The sequence below is a fragment of the Clytia hemisphaerica genome, unplaced genomic scaffold, assembly GCF_902728285.1.
Source record: "Clytia hemisphaerica strain Z4C2 unplaced genomic scaffold, Clytia hemisphaerica genome assembly, whole genome shotgun sequence".
In the NCBI taxonomy this organism is placed as follows: domain Eukaryota; kingdom Metazoa; phylum Cnidaria; class Hydrozoa; order Leptothecata; family Clytiidae; genus Clytia; species Clytia hemisphaerica.
The window spans coordinates 175,436-196,503 of NW_027103476.1; the positions used below are offsets into that span (position 1 = coordinate 175,436).

The window sequence follows — 21,068 nt, forward strand, 5'->3', positions numbered from 1 at the left end:
GCCGCCGGGTATATAGGATGAGCATTATGGACTTTTGAAAAGCATTAAAGTCAGTGGTACTTTCCATCTTCCAAGCAACTGGAAAATCAAGTTTAACCATCGTGTAAACCTATACAAAAATACAAGTGCTTTTATAAGAACGTCAAAAGTTATTTTGAAGCCTTCGTGTGTTCTTAACGTTTTGGGTTTGAAGCTAGAATATTCTTGAAAGGTTTTTATTTTACTGTAACTTTCTAAAAAAAATTCCATGTTTTAGATCCCTTTTGTTCGAATGTTCTTAAACTTTTTGGCCTCGAAGCCTTATGTTCTTATAAAAAACGTGTAATGATAAAAGTAAGAATGATTCTTACTTTACACCCCTGTCTCTAAAGAATCATTTATTACACAAGTTTTTACAGAGAATCAAAACATCCTAGCTGATAACAACTCAAATGTGAGAAAAACTAACGAGATACATAACATTGATCAAGAGAAACAACTCATCTCGATGACTACATTTATACGAATGTGATGAACAAATCATTTTCATGTGATGACTGGACTGACTAACACTGAGATAAAAAACAATTTAGAGTTAGTTTTGCTTATTTATACCTTATCTATCTTGTCAATTAGGTTTTTCCCTGTCGTTTTGAAATAACAACTAACCATAACCATTGAGATTGAATACCAATCAAAATATATACTGATTGATTGTTCACAATAGTTTATATATTTCATTTTTCCCTCAACCTGAGAGCGACGTTGTTGTAAGTGGAACGTTCGTTGCAGGAAAAGCTCTGTAAGAGTGCCTCAAGATTGAAAATCTATCTGTAAACAAGCAAAATGATCAACTACAAATTTGATTATGTTAAGTTTTTAAAAGCTCAAACGAACTAACTATATTTTTAAATGAGATCCTGCATTTGTTTTTAAATCAAATATGTATGAAAAGAAAGAGGGGAAATCCCCGATTTGGTCACTTGGAAATTCCCTTTACCATGACCATGACCAACATTTTCGTGCATCAAAAGATAAGTAGTATGGAAAGAAAGTTCGTCAAAAATGAGTGAGTATGAATGATTTTATATTTTTCAAGTTATTTGAATTTTAAAGAATACATAATTGCGCAATTTGGTAGGATAAAAACTTACTGAATCTTAACGCACGATTGCTCTTACAGTGTAGTCTCCATAACTCGAACATGCATGGGAAACATAAATTTGTTCGAGTTAAGGAAATTTCGAGTTATGTAAGATTTAAGGCAAACTTGTTCGAGTTAAGGAGTCATTCGGGTTATAGAGGTTCGAGTTAACGAGTTATACTCCATTGTATACGGAAATAAATGAATATACTAAATATCTAATAAAAATATATTACAGCAAACTATAATAAAAAGTTTTCTGAGAATAAAAAATATAAAAGTGAAAGTTGAAAAAAGGACCACTCATACCCAGGATGCTTTGCGTTGGGTTCAGTTTGAGTTGGGTATAGTTGACGTTTGCACAGAATGCATTTCGAACTGGTTAAGAGCGTTGTCTTCTTTTTCTGAAGCTTTCTTTATCGTTTCTGTAATTAAAGAAAGAGCAGAAACAATTTATAAACAAGAGTTCAGATTCGAAAGTACCCTCGGGTACCTACTCTCGGGTACCTAATAGCCGTCCCCCCCGCTAATTAATTTTTCGAAAATTTTCCACCCAGGACATTCTTATTCCAACCCCCCCGCTTATTAATTTTTGGGAAAATATTTTTGAAAGTTCCCTTTTTTGTCTTAATTCTGCTGTATTAGCCTCCTTTTCAAACATTTTCCACCTAGGACATTTTTATTCCAACCCCCCCGCTTATTAAATTTTGAGATTTTTTCCAACCCCCCTGCTTATTCCAACCCCCCCCGGCTATTAGGTACCCGAGAGTAATAGCCGGGGGTGTTTGGAATAAGCGGGGGGGGGGGAGGGTGGAAAAAATCTCAAATATTAATAAGCGGGGGGGTTGGAATAAAAATGCCCTGGGTGGAAAACTTTTGAAAATGAGGCCAATACAGCAGAATTAGGACAAAAGAGGGAACTTTCAAAAACATTTTCCCAAAAATCAATAAGCGGCGGGGGGGGGGGGGTTGGAATAAGAATGTCCTGGGTGGAAAATTTTCGAAAGATTAATCAGCGGGGGGGACGGCTATTAGGTACCCGAGAGTACACGCTTTTTTATAAGAATGATATTCTTAACTTTTTTGGGAAAATCATCCTAAAATATTCTTACAGCATATTCTTAGGTTAGGGTCCTAATTCAGACTAGATTTAACATTTGGTATTGCTGTAGGTTTGAAAATCATCTTACTCTGAGAAAATAGCTTTTTATGAGAGTGGAGTTTCCTGAGTGGGATATGAAAGTTTCAAGAGAGGCCCCAGTAATTTGAAGCCATTTCACTTTCAAAAGCCAAATTTGTTTTTATGATACTGTCAGAAGCAGTCATATTAGTACTTTTTTATTTTGTCAAGCTAACATCATCTGAATTTTTAAAATGATTATTCTTTTTCTAGGATTTGGTGGTAGGCAAACGCTTGAAAACATGAAGACAGACGCATGACATTTGCTGGCAATTTTGGAGAATTAATTATTGTGTTGAATAGTCGAAGAAAACGTTTTATTAGAGAGAATATTTTTTAAAGAAAGAAGTATTTTTTTACCAAAACTACAAAAAAACTACAGGAAACGTAAGTAATTTTTCTTTATATTTGATTGTAAAGCCTTTCGAGTCCGAATATTTGTTCCAAAACCAGACAAGTTATAAGGGACATTAGAAGGGTCACTGTGCCTATAGAGTATTCATATACATAGCCGAAAGCGAACTAGCAACTAGTAAAGCCTCTTAGAAAACGAAATCGCTGTATACAGTCGGGTACCATCAAAGTAAAAGTACTGACCAGCAGTTTGATCATCATCGGGTGCCATAGCAACCATAATCCAACCAAGAAATGAACCAATCACACGCATCAAATTAATGATCTTCCACGTGTCGATTTCATCGGTTGTTGCCCTGAAAGAGGGGTTATAACTCTTTTTAATTTCAACTCCCTCTATTCGAGTTTTTCTGTTACTCTCGGGTACCTAATAGCCGTCCCCCCCCCCCCCGCTAATTAATTTTTCGAAAATTTTCCACCCAGGACATTCTTATTCCAACCCCCCCGCTTATTAATTTTTGGGAAAATGTTTTTGAAAGTTCCCTTTTTTGTCTTAATTCTGCTGTATTAGCCTCCTTTTCAAACATTTTCCACCCAGGACATTTTTATTCCAACCCCCCCGCTTATTAAATTTTGAAATTTTTTCCAACCCCCCTGCTTATTCCAACCCCCCCGGCTATTAGGTACCCGAGAGTATTAAAACTAAAACCATGGTTTAAAATTCTTACAAAAGAATTTTAAAGTATTCTCGGCTTCCATGTAAACTTTAGGTTTCTTTGAGTCGACGCTTATTATGGGTGCAATGAATATCATTTAATTTTTGCTTTGGAACTGAGATAGGCAATTCAGTCGGTATAAAGGTTCAAAAATTGCAAAAATCGAGATTTGACTTTCTCAGAGGGTCGAAAAAAATTTGAGAAAATAAATATCTTTTTAAGTGTCGTAGATATGTTAAAAATTGGAGAAAAGTTCAAAATTCAGCCTCTGTAAGGGTCGATTTTCGAGCTTGGGCTTCGGACATTAATTATCCGTCATCTTGTGAACCGAAAGGTGTATTCTTACCATAATGAAGGTATATCTTTATATAAGCTAATTTTATCGTCTAGTTGTGTCAGCGAAGTAGAAAATACCAACGCTAGGAGGTATGCTGGAAAACAAGAGAAATTGCAAATTCAAAATGGCTTAAAACTAGCTATTGACTCAAGTATAATAGACTATATTTTCAAATGAATAATTATCGGCCAAATAATCGTTAATAAAAACGCTTACCAACTAATGCTAGTGCTCTGGAGGGTCTTGTTAAAAGTCGTAGAAAGAACGACCCCCATCCTGAACTCATATTGGAATACCTGAAAGAATAAATAAAAGGTTTTTAACTGCCTTTTTCTATATAGAAATTATCAGTCTTTAGTCGTAGCAAAGGGAAAGCTTTATAAATATGACACATCACACGAGTTCAAGCCCAAAGAGTAGCCAAAGAGTTTGATGTTGTTCAGCAGTAAAACCCACTTATTTTTTCTACGCCTAAGGCATTATACCACAAATTTAATGTAGTTGACAAAGAGTAAAATGGACACTATCAACAATACTTACCTATCCAGTATAGAGATAGTTGAGATCGCCAGCAGAAAATAATACATCGATTGGAATGGTAACGCGAGTTTGTAGTAATTCTCCAAGAACACTCGATCACTGATGCTTGTTAACGAATAGACGAAAATACATTGACCCAGTGCAAGTCCTTAAAATTGAAAACTCAAATCTATCAAACGTGCAATTTTTTAAAGTCGCTACGAATCACATGGGAAATCTCGATTGTGATTATATTTCTGTAAAGTGTAAATGTTTAAGGATAGGTCACATAGAGAATGAGATTTCACGCACCTGCCAACAGACCGTGACAAATCGTTGCGATGCTTCGAAACCATAGATGTGTCGTCTACAAAGGAAGAGATACATTTCGAAAATAAATGTTCGACTATTGGACGAGATACACGGTCTTGTTTATAGCAAGAAACACGCGTTTTACGTACACATGGATCAACGGATTAGAATAGGTGGATTAACTTCTCTCGTTGCTCCCAAGAGAGATCCATTGTCTTCTCATTGTTACAAGAAAAATCTGTAAATGACTCTGCGCACTCCTCGTTTAGTTTTTTCATTGTTTTTATAAGAACAATTTTCCAATTTATACAGTTTCGAAAACGAATTTGTCCTATGATTCGATCAATTTTGATGATTTTGCAAATATTTTAAATCCTGCACTTAAGTTTTAGCATCAACAAACGCTAGACCAGTTTTAATGTAAATTTTTAATCTTTTGTCAATGGCAATCTTCAGATAAGTGAAAATTAACGTATGGTCTATAACTAAGAAACTATCGATGGGTCACGAATGGGTTGCATACTGGTGAAAGAAGACTGTATTTAGAATTAGGAAAATAAATTTCAAATTATTTGGCTAATTTCTGCATTGGATAGAAAGGGCTAAAAAAGTGCATTTTCTTATTTAAAATGTACCACGTGATACGTAATGACCAATGAAAATGTTGAAAGTAATGATTTTTTACAACTTTTTTACAACTTATCAAGTTTTAATTGCTAGCAAACTCGTAAAAAAGTTTGATAACCTAACGAGGAGTGTTTTCTATGAGTTCTTAATCCACCTATTCTAATCCGTTGCATGGATTTATTCAAACTTGAAAATCAAATTCATGTTCAACTGAAGATAAAACGAGCATTTATAGGGAGTAAAAGCATTGTAGATCTAGTTGTTGCGAGCTACAACTTTACGCACCCTTCCACAACTTAGAATCATCTTACCAGCATAAAATCCAGTGTCGTAACTTGTTTCTTTTGATCCTCGTAAAATTGGAACGCGTAATCGTGCCTATTGATCGATGATCGGTCTCGTCTGTTGCGATTCTCGCGTACGAAACCTTGACCGTCTGAAAGAAAATAAGACACGATCAGCACGGTAAATTGGATGGTGGCATGTCTCCAGGTTTTTTCGATCGAAATATTGAAAGCGCCGCCCAAGGATTACTTTATTAAATTCAATTAACTATGTACCTAAAAAAAGTTGATGTACAAGACGAGCAGCTAGACGTACGCGTTACAAGACAGGTCTAGACGTACGCGTTCTAGGCGTTTTTCAAACTGTATAATATCAATATCGGCTGTTACATTCTGTAGGCGTTTTATCAATACCGTTTGAGGGACAATGAAGATGGAAAACATTGACCAACTGGTACCACTTTAAGATGGGTATCTAAATTTCTTCGTAGAATTGCCAGACGTTTTTAGTTTTAGTTTTTGCTCAAGGTGCCCTCCAAAAGCTCTCCTATCATTTTTCTTTAGTTAAATCTGTTTTAGTTTTTCTCATTTATCTCTTCTTGTTCTTGTTCCTGGTGGGGGTGATTTAGTGGCCTGTTGCAGAAGGACAGGGACCTTCAGAATGTTTTTTCTTACTCTTAGGTTCCAAATAAACGCCCCCCCCCCCAAAAATTTTCCAACCCCCCGTGACCTTATTAGACCCCCCCCCCCCCGTTTATTAATTTCTAAGATAATTTGAGCTGTCAAAGAGAAGGCCTCTTATTTTTCTATAAATAGCCTGATATATACCTTATTTTTGGGTTTTCCCACCGTTTATTAAAATCTCGAATATTTTCCTACCCCCCCCTCCTTTATTAGAACCCCCCCTCGTTTATTTTGAACCTAAGAGTACTCGGTGTTGTTTGTGCCAAATATAGTATAGATGATTAATTGAAGAACATTAGGCTGATGAGAACTCAATCCTTAATCATTATGGAAACATGTTGTTCTTACCTTTCTTCTCGATGAACAGAATGTCGTTGGGTTGACTAGGCAGAGCTTGAGGTGCAATGACATTATTGATTCGTGATGCGCTTTGACTCAACTCTGTATTATGGATTATATCTTCTTTGTCAACAGGAAAATATTCTGATACTGAGAAAGGAAATGAAGAGATAAATTACATTATTTTCATAAATTTAACGCAATTATAACTTTTTAAGAACGAGGTTTGACTGAGTTCACAAGGACTTCCATGAAAGTTTCCATATTCTTCCTTTTTGCCTTTTCTTTGTTTGTTATACGATGTTGCTTTCACCAAGTTTGGCTCATAAAAGTATTCTTAAAAAATCATTGGCTTACTCTCATCATCACAGTCTCCTTGATAATTCTCTTCATCCGCCGATTGGAATACTGTACTCCTGTGAAGAAATGCATGAGTTATCTCTTCAAAGTTACATCCATCAGGGCTCAAAATAACGGTCGGACATCGGACATTGTCCGACCCACATAGCTTCATGTCCGACCCAAAAATCATAATTTTCAAGCTAAAGCAACCCTGATCGGACATTTTGTCCGACCCACTTGAAATCGTTATTTCGAGCCTTGCATCCATATAATTCGGAATTTACAAGGGGATAATTAGGTTGAAGAAAATATTACAGACTGTACATGCCAGTAGTCTCATCAGAGAGGAGCAAATGTAAAGACGGGAGTTATTGTTTTTTTCGTATACTTTAATCGGATTAACTTTCGCGAGATTAAATTTCACGATTTCGCGAATTTTTGCCATATTCGCAAAATTAAAACTCGCGAAAATGCGTGAGATTCCTGACTCGCGAAATCAAATCCACCACAAAACTTTTAAAATCGTATTTTCGGCGGAGAAACCAGTCCAAAGTCTCCATTTGTGGCAAAAAAATGGCTATTTTTCAGCTGTTTTCAGGCTTTTTCGCGAAATTAAATTCACGCGAAATTTTTCAAAACTCTGACTCGCGAAATTAAATCCAGAAAATTTCGCGATTTTTTTAGCTCGCGAAATTTAATCTCTGTAATCGATAATTTTTAATCTTTGTAGTCGATAACATCCGCAGGAAATGACGCAATGAACAATGTGAAGCACGAACCTTGGTTTTCGTTTCTTTCTGTTTTCATTTCGTGTGTTTGATTTTCGACCAGAAGGTGGAAGGTCTGCCAAAGATGAATCGTTATCTAAAATAATGATCGGATAGGGTTTATCATTAAGACTTACTTAACTTGAAAACACATGTCTATTATTGATTAACGTAGCCAAACATCAGTCCAAAAATTGGGAGAAGAAAGCGGGAAAATAAATCATAAGATTTGCTTTACTTCGAATGAAGCACGCTGTCAATCGAAAAGTCCAAACCTTTTGATCGTTGTACTTTTGAGCGTCTTGATTTCACATTTTCTTCATCGTGCGCCGCCATTTCTTTTGTGGGCGGTGTTGGATTGAACCGCCCTTCTAACGCCAATACTTCTTCACTGACTGAACGTGGAAGGCGGTGAGGAGTTGTACGCTGTTTCTTCGTGGCGCTTCGAGCAGGAGGCTCATCGTTGTTTTCTACTGTGAAATAAGATTAATATTTTGTATGTTTTCACCACCTTTACCGATCCGCAAATCATTGTAGTAAAAGTTTGCGGTAACCTCTATAGAATCATTCTCCTCATACTTCATTCATCTATTCATTAGGTGGACTGACGAAACTCATTCGGTTAGTGAATGCTTACCGAAGTCACTCCTCCTGCGTACTTGTTTCTTCTTTCTTGAAACAACATTCGGATCATTTCTATCGTACGGAGGAGGGTCGAACGATAAGCGATCACGACTGGAGCGGACGCGTGATTTGGATTTTTGATGCACTCCTTCGTTGGCAGGAATACCATTTTGTTCTTCGCGTCTATTTCTGCGGTTTCGTTTTTCACGGCCTGTCAACTCTTGTTGTGAGCCTCCTATATAAAATTGGACAGTTGTTAAGCATCCTACTTAAAACGATTAACAGGGGTTCATACATATGTCTACAGAGGGTTCGATCAACCAACATGATAGATAGATTAAGTATTTCAATTTTCTATCCATCATCTAGAGGTTTATAGATATTTACGTACGCGTAGCTTTATATTCTTATAACTAACTAAAATTGGAGAAAACGATTTATACAAGCAGTTCAATCAAAGGATTGGGCACAGGGAATATCCAGGCTTTTATATCCACATTAGGTAATTTACAAAAACAATAAGTTTAAAGTCCAACACATCTATTGCATGTATTCAGTCGATATAATTTTGCCCAGTGACTACATATCCGGTCTTAACAAAAAAATTAAATTGGCATTGGTAGTGATAAACTCGTGATTTTCTGAACTGGGAATATTTTGATGAAACGCACACAGAGTATTGTTTGTTAGTTAAATACGGTATTCAAAATTTACGGTAATGACAGTTTACGGTAGTGACGTATATGATGTAAAATACAAAAAGTGTTTTAATATTTTATAAGACTTATTCAATTGAACAAATTTTTTAAGCATAACGCATCTATAATTTTTGAGATGATGATATGGATGAATCATTGTCACAACAGCGATTGGGGAATTTCGCTTCGAGAAGATGGGATTTTCAATAAAACGATAAAAAAACTGCTTACAAAGCTACAAATTTCAGTAAATCATAAATCAAACTATCACATATCCCAGAAAATGTTTGTGATGCTGTATTAGAAGAGAATGAACTTACCTGACTCATCACCAAACATTCCGTTTGAAGTTTACACTTCTTTCGAAAATGTTATCTGTAAATAAAAATTTTGTTTAGAAACTGAGTAAAGTTTGTTCGATGTATTATTATCAAAATATAAGTGCATAGTAAGCAAAAGTTATAAGTGCAATCAGAAATTCCCCTATAAAGACTACGGGAATTCCCTGATTAACAATAAACTGATTAGCACTTATATAACAAATAAATAAATCATAAGCAAGTTTTTCGTCCTTTTCGATATTCTGGCGTGGAGAGTACTAGGAAATTATGATGTAGTTAAAACCAAGAAAACTTGCCCACCATTTGAGGATAATGCTTAAAAAAAATCATAAGGCAAAGAAGAAGGAATCTGAGTGGAAGGAGATCCCACCGTAAAGTTTTACGGCAGGATCAAAAATGGCAATTCAATTACTACCAACGGTAAGTTGAAAAATATAAAATCATTTGAATGATTTTTTGAGAATCTTTAAATTGACATCTTACCAAATCTATCAATCTTAGAACATTGGCTGGTAAGTACGGCATTATGCCCTATACTTGAGGACGTCCCTATATATAGTAGCGAGTACCTCAGTCACCAAATATCAGGAAATTTTATTCCGTTCCAATTTGATGATTTTGGAAAAATAGAAGGCATAGAAGCCTTTCAAGTGCTTTGACGCAAATTATGCTTGGCAGAATTTCATTGTCAGTCTCAAATTAGAATGTTATGCATATGAAAGTTTTTTCAAAACATCCTCATTTTTGGTTGATTTTCATTTTCAATTTTCTTAATGAGCTTCCATAGGCGTAGCGAGATACCCTGCAAAATTTATGGATGAGAGCGGATTTATGTCTTGTTTTCTTATAAGCATCTACTTTATAAGAATCAAATCAATAACTCTTGATAGCAGGTAATATACCCTTCGGTTATTATTTCTTACAGAGTAAACAAGAGATGGCACACAATATGAGCATATTTATTTTTCCTATAAGCATCTACTTTATAAGAATCAAATCAAATAACTATTGATATAGGGTAATATACCCTTCAGTCATTAGTTCTTACTGAAGTAAACAAGAAATGTGGCACAATATGAGCATATTTATTTTTCTTATAACTATAAGCATCGATTCTTGTATCAATAACTCTTGATAAACAATGATATAATCTTCTAAGCCTAACCCAGCCCCATTTATTTGCGTTTTTATTATTCTGATAGCACTTACGAAAGTGGTGGAAGTGGCTCTGTTACGAGATTGCTTAATAAACAAGGGATTGCATACAATATTCATTTTTCTTATAAGTATCTATCCTGAGTTTATCGCGCAAAGTAAACACAAGTGTTGGATATTTTTTTCTTATTGATGCAACCTTACGAGAAAATTCTACAAAAAGTTGGTAAATGAGTCTTAGATAGGACCCTGACTCGAGTCGCTCCCATGAAGATCTTATTGAATTTGTATATGGAAGGCATTTCTTGAATGCGAGATAAAGTAAACAACTATTGGCTGTGCTAACCAATACATTCCCTACACCACCTTCTCACAGACCTGGTAGTAGGATTTTTTCAGCCAGGCAGGGTAAAAGTAACGGACTGAAATCGTGGGGGATTGATATTCACATATTCTTTATGGCTGGGGATTTAACTTTCAAGTCAGAAAATTCACTGGGGATGTGAAAAATAGCACAATATTTTGCATGAAGATTATTTGATAATTTTCAGTCGGGACAAAAATTGAAGGATTATTTCTAATGCCAACAGGGATGATAATTTGGTCGATTTTTCCAATGGGAGGGTTCCCAGTGGGTCTGTGAGAAGGGGTTGTTTGATTTATGACCAAAAACTCTCAATCTTTTCCTTGTAGTAGCTAAAAGGCCTTACCAACAAAATTGGATTAAAGTCTTTTTAACTCTGAAATGTTTTTAATTTTGTGAAGTTAGATGCTGAAAATGAGTGATTTAAGTCCCAAAACATCAATTTTTAAGGCTTTTTAGTTCTGAAATGTGTATTTAAGGCTTTATAGAATTGAAAACTTTCCAGTGGATCAAGTCTTACAAATAAACCTAATTTAAAAAAAAGGTTTATAGACAAGGTATAAGAGATCAAATTTTCGTAGATAAGGCTTTCTAGACCTGAAGAATCACCCCTTAAATGTGAATCCAACAGTAGTTCATTTTTCAAAAAATGTGACTTAAGTCTTTTTAGCTTTGATGCGACGATAAGGGGTAAAGGGAACCAATGACGTCACAGGTTTGGGAAAGACTTCAAAATATGATATCTTGAGTTTGAAGAGTTGGGAAGTCGTTGAACCCTCATTAGATCGGAAATGTTGGGGAATAAGATGAGACGGTTTATGATACTTGAGTATGACTTTCAAATTTAAAAGGATCAGAAAATTCATCGAGAATGCAATGAGAGGGGTTATATGAGGCTTCAGGCCAACTTTGAATAACATTGGCTAAAATTTTGGGCATTTTGGGTCCGATGACGTCATCAAACAGCATCAAAGCCTGAAAAATTGGATATCCTGAGTTTTTAGAGGGATTTACAGTAAGCAATGAGAAATTGATTTCATAAAGTTAAAAGTTATTTTGATGATGTCATTTAGGGCTCAATGGCATTGGTAATGAAATAAAATATATACATTCTATTTCTTTAGTTCAAAAATAAAAAAAGTCAATTTTGCATTTGTTAAAAATAAAAATAAAGAAATTATGAATTACTGTAATATTACATGGCTAAAGGCCCCGTCTAACTTCCGATCTCAGAACTTGCAAAACGCCCGTCTGCCCATAATATCCACCCAATCATATTAAATTTACTTTGATTGCCCTTCAACTTTCAAAAAGAGTTCCTTAAAAACTATGAATTTATAATAATACTTTTACTACAAAAACACTTAATTCGTAGACTAGTCGGAATATGTACCTCTTTTTTTTACTCGCAAGATTGATGGTAATTTTGCATGTTGGTTATTTTCAAAGTGAAGCACAACAGAAAAAAAAGAAACTTCAGAAAGTTGTGTATTTTCAGTGAGTAAACGATTCTGCAAATTGATAAAATTGATGATGATAAATTTTTTTCGGTCAGCCAAATGTCTTGTATTTGGCTTTGGGGGGTTCTAGTTTTCAGCCCTAACGAGACAAAACTCATAAAAAGTTTTGGTGCACTTTCCAGTCATTCCTGCGATCCAAATATTGCACTTTGTGACGGTCTGATCATATCTATAGTGGGAATAGATTGCTTGTAAAATATGAAAAAAATCCGTTGTGGAACACAAGCGTATGTGTCTGAAACGAAGAAGACCATCATGCTGTAGTGGCAAAACGATGGAGCGTTTGAAGTCACTTGCCCTACAAGTTACACACTTGTTATTTGTTAATTTAATCCCATCAGGCGATAAGGGGTTAGACAGTGGGCGTTCTCTAATTCTCCAATTCGGCGTCTGGTCATTTTGAACGAAAACCCAGCTGGACGAAAACAAAAAAGTTAAAAAGGGCGAGCTATCAGTGAAAGTTCTGGTGACATGTTATGACAGAAAGTATATATGATGGATAAACTTGGTTGAGTGATCAAAACAAATTTGTTGTCAAAGAGATTTAACAGTAAGTGAAAATACAGGCCAACGAGTCCCATGTTTCGACCAATCGTCCCGCCATGTTCGTAAAGCGTTAGAGCAGTTGACGGTATGTGGAATTTCCATGGGTTCAAATAAAAAATTGAGCGGCATTGCCAAAGCACTTTGAAAAATTGACTGGATTTCCGAAAGCTTTTTTTATCTGAAAACTCCTGTCGTCCACCCCCTATACCAAATTTTTTCTGGAAGAGCCCAATTTTACACACACTTTTTCTTGCTTCGTTTTGTGCATCTTTTCCCACATTCAGAATTTTGAAACTTGGCCACTCGACTCGGGCCACAATGAAAATAAAATGGCTAGAAAAGTAAAAAAGAAGCTTTGTTAAACTTACCAATCTATCAATGTGATGAAGAGATTGGAGATTCAGGGAAAATAATATGGCCTTGGTGTTAGTTCAGTAGTTGGTGGTGATGCGATTTTGTTTGTTTTGATGTTTAGTCTGGAATTTATTCAGAAAGGAACGATTTGTGAAACCGTCAGAATTCAAGCCACGGTGTAGAAATAACAGGCATAACGGTTCTCGATGGAAAGGCGGTTTCTGGAAAGAGCACGCGTACCCACTGACCTTTATATACCCTGGACCAAGCCTCTTTCGTTAATTTTTAACATTGCAATGACTTCAAGATGGCGGATATTGCTTGGTCCAGGGATATATAAAAGTCAGTGAACGTACTCCACGTACGACTATAGAAAAAACACCAGTACAAAAACAAACACTAAAGTTGAAATTTCTTCCAAGGTCAGAATTTTCAGGTTTGTATATAATTTGATTTTACTCTCTCATATTCGCACTGTCCTTCTGTGATTATCAATGACAACAAACGATTGTTAGTGAATATATCATATATCATATACCATTGTTATTCAGGTTATATTGCGCCATTCCATCATACACCACCCCCAGTCAGACAGTTGAATCCAGACTGTGAACTATTTCATCTAGCATTTCATATGCATCTAGCTCTTTATAATCTTCTCTCTGGTTTACAGTGTGGTCCAACTAACTTATCTGTGCAAGTATAATGTTCAGACACTTCAAATTGAACAGTTTTTTAGTGGAAGAGGACCCTGCCGACGCACCGGACTTAACGAACACCGGACACGCGAAAGTTGTTCATTGTTTTTCTGCTGGACTACATAATTATTCAACAGGGTGGCCTCTTTGAAAAAAGGTCTATAAAGCATCTTCTGAAAATAAATGTGAAAATAAAAAACGAAGAAGCTTTCGTTTTCTGATCGTCTTTTTAATCTGCCATGAACAGTCGGGTGTTTAAGATAAAAACTGCAATTATTGCTCTTTACGGAAATTATTGCCGAAAACGGCAATTTTTTCAACGATGAAATGCTGAATCAGCAGAAAAGTAAAAAAAGTAAATAAATGAAAATTGCCGTTTTCGGCAATTATTGCCGTTTTTGGAAATAAAAGTTGATTTTATTATTGAACACGTGGTATTTGACACCCTCGCGATAAGTAGGCCCACTGTGCCTCGTTTAGTTTTGTTTTCAACTGGTTTTTGTTGGAAATGCAGATAGCAAAATCGAGTCATATGTAAACAAATTTACAACGGGGGTTTTGTTATCTCTTTCTGGCTGTGTTTCGGCATCGATGCAGGATCTTTTAACATATTATTTTAGAAATTTTCATGTTATTGAGCAACGAAAAATTGAAAAAATCACTTTTAAAAACCCGAAAAACCTTTTTCTCGATGCAATTTTACAATTTTCAAACACCTCTGACATCTTTGCCCTTAAAAGGACAACACATTTTGCTGCTTCAGCATTTCATCGTTTAAAAAATTGCCGTTTTCGGCAATAATTTCCGAAAAGAGCAATAATTGCAGTTTTTATCTTAAACACCCGACTGATGAAGTGTTATATAATTCCTTATAAAGAAAACACATTATCCTACAAAGAGGCTTAAAAAAAATGACGTAGTTAAAAAGTATGCCATTTTATTTTAACAATTTCGTAAACTACAGGTCACAACCACAACAGAGCACTGAATTTTTGTTTTAATGACTTGTTCTCACTCGTTTGGACCTTTGGTTTCCTAGGTAATAAAAAGAAAGCCATCATTGTGAACTTTGAACATGCTTAAAATTGAGGTATTTCCACTAACTGTTGAACAATACGCCATCCATTTTCTGATCAGGATTTTCTCAGTCAGGAAAATGCTGGAAAATGGGGCGCTCTGCACCGTTTTGTCTAAAATTATAGGGGAGGTTAAACGCATTTGTTCTACATGTAAAGGGTTAATTCAGCTTCTATACTTTTTTGTTTATCTGAACAACTGTGCTAGATAGGATAGGATAGAATACATGTATATTTTCTGAACAAGGGCTATAAACTATTATGTACATGTTAAAAATAAAATAGAGAGCAACAACCAAAATGATAGTTAGGTGCTCACAAATGTTTTGCAAATTTCAGAAAAGTATCTACAAATTAGCAGCAAATTTAAGCCTATAGAAAAGGGATTGAATTAGGCTTTCCCATTTTAAATCTGTCTTTCCAGGGGTAAAGACTATATAGTCAACTCAGGTAATCGTTACGCACTTTTCAGAGAAAGGTTAATTTCGCGGCTAATTCTTGCGATTAAAGGCTAGTTGAGCTCTTTTTAGATAGCTAAAGCATTTTCCAACCTTTTTCATTCATATAAGCTATCTTCGATAAGCCAAAATTCATTAAACAACATTTTTCAACTGCGTAATGATTAGGTGCCAAATCTGCAATTATTCCGCGTTTTTCCCTATCGATTCCGCGCATGCTAATTCTTGCGATTAAAGGCTAGTTGCCCGCTAGTTGAGCTCTTTTTAAATAGCTAAAGCATTTTCCAACCTTTTTCATTCATATAAGCTATCTTCTATAAGCCAAAATTCATTAAACAACATTTTTCAACTGCGTAATGATTAGGTGCCAAATCTGCAATTATTCCGCATTTTTCCCTCTATCGATTCCGTGATCGGAAAATCTGTTAGAAAACCAATTGGCTAATAAAACGGGTTGAAAAGATATTACTTGAAACAATGTATTGGCGACTTTAAAGCTTGAATGGTAACTTAAAAAGGTGCATAATGATTGGGCTACCCTGGTAAATTTTACGCACCTAATTGATCCGCGGCTCTTGTTATTTATCACGGAATATTCAAGAAAAAACATTTGGTGGGATAAAACGTACTTGAATAGGCTGCTTCTTAGCAACAACCATTTGCGCGCTATCTTGTACCCAGATCTCCTCAGTTCAAAAGTTACTTCATCCTTCTAAAATATCAAAATGGTATCGCCACAGCGCATTTTCTTTGAAGCAAATTTTGGCGAGCGGGAAGTCAAAACAGAAACAAATTATTGGTACAAAAGGTAGGGAAATGTTTTGGCTTTCATAATAATTTTACTTCAAGGTTAGAAACCAAGTATATCATGAAATATTGGTGATTCAAAAAGAGCGTAAGAATTAGGAGTGCGTAACGATTACCTGAGTTGACTATACTTTAAGGGGGAATTAATTTTTCCCGTGCATTTTCGTTCTCTTAAGGAGATGACACTTGCTTTCTGTTGGAAGATTATAATCTAGGCGTTTTAGCGTTTTACCACCCTCGAAGCAGTGAGCGCCTCTCTGTCTTTCCACAGTTTTAGATGGCCTTAACAATACAATAGATATTTGGTTGTTTGAAAAATGGTAAGAAACGTAAGTTTACAATTGTCATTAAGTTTGTGCTTGCTTATAGAATGACAGGATCGTGGATGGTTTCCTTAACTGACCTAAATATGATTAAGGACATTTGTCTACCAAAATTTAAGCAAGTAGTTTGCTAACTGACATGAATCTCACAAACAAGTAACAAAACTTTTTCTTTCATCCTTTATTATAATGCACATTTTGCTAGTTAGGATGTAATGTTGAATAATTTTTAAGGCCTAGTAATGAAAACAATGATAGAAAAAAATGTACACTTATAATGATTATGCATTAAATGTATAATTGTTTTGTATTTGCTATTATTTTCAAAGTTTTCATGGAATTTTATAGCACTTTTAAGTGAAACAAATAGGCCCCTAATAAAAACAACCTGAGATTTATGTGATTTTCGGCTAATTGCACTCATTATGAGACTTTTTATGATTTTCAAAAACTAAACCCGGTCAACATTGTAGGCCTGAGTGGTATAACAAATCTAAAATATTGATCCTGCTACAAAATATAATATACTTTCTAATAAATAATCGGGCACTCTATGGGAACAAGATAAAAACATTCCTAGTAAAATATTGATCCAAAAGAATATTTTAGGGCTGAAAAGAATCACTCATTTTCATTTTCTCACCTCTATGAGTGACTTTTTTGAGAGGAAATGTTGATATACCTGAATTAATGCATATCATTATAATAGCCTCAAGGAATAACGCTCACACTCAAATAAGCTAAATTATTTCAGCTTACCTTTTCAGCTACAAAGAATAGAAGTTTGCTTAGGTTCTAAAATTGAGGTCTAATTGAGGTTACTAGGAGTATTTCTTTGTAACACTATCGTCTGGATATTTATGTTTATGACTTGTTAGTTCTTTATATTCAAATATCAGATACTAAGGTCTAAAAATTCTCCATGAAGTGCACTCAGGCACTCATTCATACCAGCAAACATGTCTGCTAGAATTTCAACCATTATACAAAATAAATTCATATGATTACTTTTCTCCTATCATTGATAGGACAAATTGTTTTTTTCACTCCTTTAAGGTATATATATTTATTCTGATAAAGCATATTAGCAAATAAATTTCTCAAAATTTGGATTTGTGAAGCACTTAAGATGGACAAAGTTGTTCTTTCTTTTGTTTGAAATTATACTCTGAAACAAATTGTAGGAAATACGTTCAATGATGTTCGTTAAGATTTTTAGATGCCAGGGAGAATCATACCCCCCTCCCCTCTTCAACACACATTGGAATTTATTTAAATGGATGAAATAATTTATTCCTAATTTATACCAATTACCTTTCAGGCAGACAATATTATCCATGGTCATGACAGAGATTTCCATTTAAATCCCTTAATCATGTCTCACTCCTTGAACTCTATGCCTTCTATGGACTTCTCTGAAGATGTGTCTTTACAAGGTTTCGATGAACATTTTGACCCACCCCCACCTGACGTCTACGAATGCCCAATCTGCCTTTTGGTTTTACGAATGCCCATGCAAACTGAATGTGGACATCGCTTTTGCAAAAGTTGTATCCTTAAAGTTATAAGGTAAGTTATTTACACCACATACTTTAACATTATCAGGTACTTTAGCTTCATTTCATGGTTCTGATTGCAAACCATTTCAGTTTCAGTTACAAAGGCAACTTGAAGAAATTGTTGTAATAATGACAACTGGAGAAATATTGCTTCCAAAGGCATATATTTTTTGTGTGGCTCTATTATATTATTTTGACATAAGAAAACTAAAACTTAGAAAGTTACTTTTTCTTTAGCTGTCAAATTTAAACACATTGCTGTATATATCTTTACATTGATAAATTATTTAATTTCCATTCAATTTCTTTCACCAGGGAAGGTCGACCAAACTGTCCAATTGATAATGAGAGGCTGAGTGAAAATCAAGTAAAATTTATGGTTTTAATTTTTGATGGCAAATATAAATAATAGATATAATTGGCCATGCATGCTTTGTAAATTTTATTGTTTAAGTTGACAAATTACAGTTATGGAATCACTCATCTGTGTATGCATGATGGAGGGACAAAATGACTCACTTTTCTTTTAACTTTTTTATGATTATTTCTTTCTTTCTTTCATAGATCTTTCCGGACAATTTTGCGAGACGTGAAATCCTAAGTCTTAGTGTTCGCTGTCGAAATTTCAAACAATATGGATGTAAATGGCATCAAGAGTTGCGGGCTATCGATGTAAGTAATCTCTTAAAAATAAATTCTGATAGGAGAGATGATATTCCCTTTCCATAGGAAATGCCACCTATAAACTTGCTTTATCTGTTCTATTCAGAATCAAGGTCTAATCTTATTAAGTTTTGTTCAACAGGTATTGTTATCAATAGAAGAAAGTATAATGAAATTATAATAAAATGGTACTTACTGAACTTCATATGGCACTTACTGAATTTCTTTTTGAAGTTGTTCCTTGAGAAGTATCCTCAAAAAAATATATTTTAAGAAAACCATAGAATACCAAAATAAACTGAAATAAATCATTAAATATGAAGTCGTGTTTTAACATGGTCTGATTTCCATGTCTCGAGATAAAAAAATTGATCATGCTAAAGTTCATTCACTGATCTTTACTACGCCTACTATGTTACTATGATGAGATACACGTGTGTTCATTGATATATGATACTAACTAGGGGGTTCGATTGTCTCATTTAAAATCTTTTTGACGTCAATAGCTATGGTTATTCTAATATGAATTTGAAAATGTTCGTTTCAAAATAACCCATAATTAATATAAATTAATTTTCTTAACTTTAATAAATCAAGTTTGTTTAACAAAACAAAAGAATCCTAAATTTGAGATAATTAAAATGATAATTCCTTTTGTTATTCCAAAGATCATTTCAAGTTCTTAAAAAAAAAAGAAACAATGAAGAAATAGCCATAATAATAAATTTATTCATAAAACAAAAAAAAATATTTCTGTCAAGATTTTGGTGGCCACTCACTCAATCTTTGTTTATATTTGCTGTTTATCATTTCGATTGTCAACTCCCCCTACCTTTTATCAGACAGCTTACATGGATGAATGAAGAGTCTCTTTTATTGATTCTTTTGTTCCTTTCTCATTATATTTTTAAAATATTTAATGATATTGTTGATTGATTTTTCCCCTTTAAACTCTATGATCTATGAATAAAAATAAGTGAAGCTCTTCTAATTTTATATAAAACGTGCGAGTGCAGTATAATGATACCTATTGAGTGTGACGAGGTATGCTGGATGTATAACTTTTTAGTTAGATTTCTCAATACCTTTTTCAAGTATGTCCAGTAGCACGGTGGCAGAGGTTGGATGGCAACTTATTGCTATTTTTGGTGCCCCATAGCTTTTCACACTCTAAATTGGGCATTTTTAACAAAAAAGGGAAAATCTTCGTGCAAACAGTTTGCGCGAATATGTTTATGTTTTTAATCGTTTGACTTTTTCCTTAGCGTCATATGGAGACATGTGATTACAGTTTCACGCCTTGTACCAACAAATGTGGGAAGGATGTACAAAGGGTCCACTTGAAAGACCACTTGGACAATGACTGTGTTCGAAGGGTCATCGAATGCGAATATTGCAATATAAAGATCGTTTACAGTCGAGTTGTAGTAAGTACTTCTCATTATTTTGAATGCTTAAAGCTTCCAATGTATAATTTTTTACAGGCCTGGCAAAACAAGGGAGGCTGAAGGCTCAAAATGGGATAAAATTCACTAGAGATTTGAGGAAAAATTCTCGTTGCTCAAAAGTAAAGCCTTCCATCTTCCGCTGGGCCTGTCCTATTGGAATTTTTTTTCCAATTTGTTTTAAATTGTTTTTTCACATGTGGTCTGTGTTTCCAGATAGTATTACAAAATATTCTTGAAGCTCTAAAAAATAAAAATGCTAATAAGATCAGAAAGGAAAGAAAGCACTTACAATAGTTACAGTAACCACTAAGAACAGCCGGTATGTATCAAAATTTATGCGTCACAATTACTAATAGTCTTTCGTTTGTCGTTACTTCGTTCCAGGAACATAATGAGACATGTACAAACTTTCCTGTGGTATGTCCCAACAATTGCGGAACCAAGCTTATCAGACAACAGGTGACAAACAAATAATCTTTAATCGCTTTTGAAATATGCACTTTGCATTTCATCTCTTTAAAGAGATAAATAAATGGCTTTTTTGTGATTTTCCCGATTTCTTATAGGAACTTTTTTGTATGAGAACATTAAACTGTGTTTACCCAGGTTTACCTAATATATGTGATATATATCAAGCTCCTATAAAAAAGCTGCTAAACTATGAAATGGTGATTTTTTAAGAGACAAAGGGAAATTCCATATTGAATTCATAGGTTAATTCTCGCTGTCATATTAATCTTTTATGACACTTGAAGTTTAAAGGGAAATTCCCAGTTTTGTGATGAGCAAACTAGTCTGCCTTTGTTTTGCTCATATTATTATTATGAAGGGGAAACCCAATTGACCCTAT

General features: G+C 34.6%; 2 protein-coding genes and 1 long non-coding RNA gene across 5 annotated transcripts; 1 reads left to right on the top strand and 2 right to left on the bottom strand.

Annotated features, from left to right (window-relative positions):
* Positions 1-963: 963 nt before the first annotated feature.
* On the top strand, positions 964-20,677 carry LOC136798552 (TNF receptor-associated factor 6-like; the record flags this gene model as incomplete). 3 transcript variants are annotated; one of them, XM_067055173.1, is given in 7 exon segments in its annotated part: positions 964-1,048; positions 2,517-2,690; positions 17,870-18,117; positions 18,423-18,474; positions 18,672-18,779; positions 20,036-20,197; positions 20,603-20,677. In XM_067055173.1, coding segments are annotated over 5 exon segments (591 nt in total), but the record flags the coding sequence as incomplete, so codon positions are not given.
* Positions 1,050-3,019, bottom strand: LOC136798554 (uncharacterized). Its single transcript, XR_010845398.1, has 2 exons — positions 2,901-3,019; positions 1,050-1,548 (listed from the first exon to the last, which is right to left on the bottom strand). It is a non-coding gene; the product is annotated as an uncharacterized lncRNA (long non-coding RNA).
* LOC136798548 (transmembrane protein 237-like) lies at positions 3,716-9,281 on the bottom strand. Its single transcript, XM_067055170.1, has 11 exons — positions 9,227-9,281; positions 8,222-8,443; positions 7,860-8,057; positions 7,597-7,681; positions 6,833-6,891; positions 6,485-6,625; positions 5,480-5,604; positions 4,542-4,596; positions 4,251-4,398; positions 3,927-4,006; positions 3,716-3,804 (listed from the first exon to the last, which is right to left on the bottom strand). The coding sequence occupies exons 1-11, from the start codon at positions 9,243-9,245 to the stop codon at positions 3,716-3,718; spliced, it is 1,221 nt and encodes a 406-aa protein (XP_066911271.1). The 5' UTR covers positions 9,246-9,281.
* Positions 20,678-21,068: the final 391 nt, after the last annotated feature.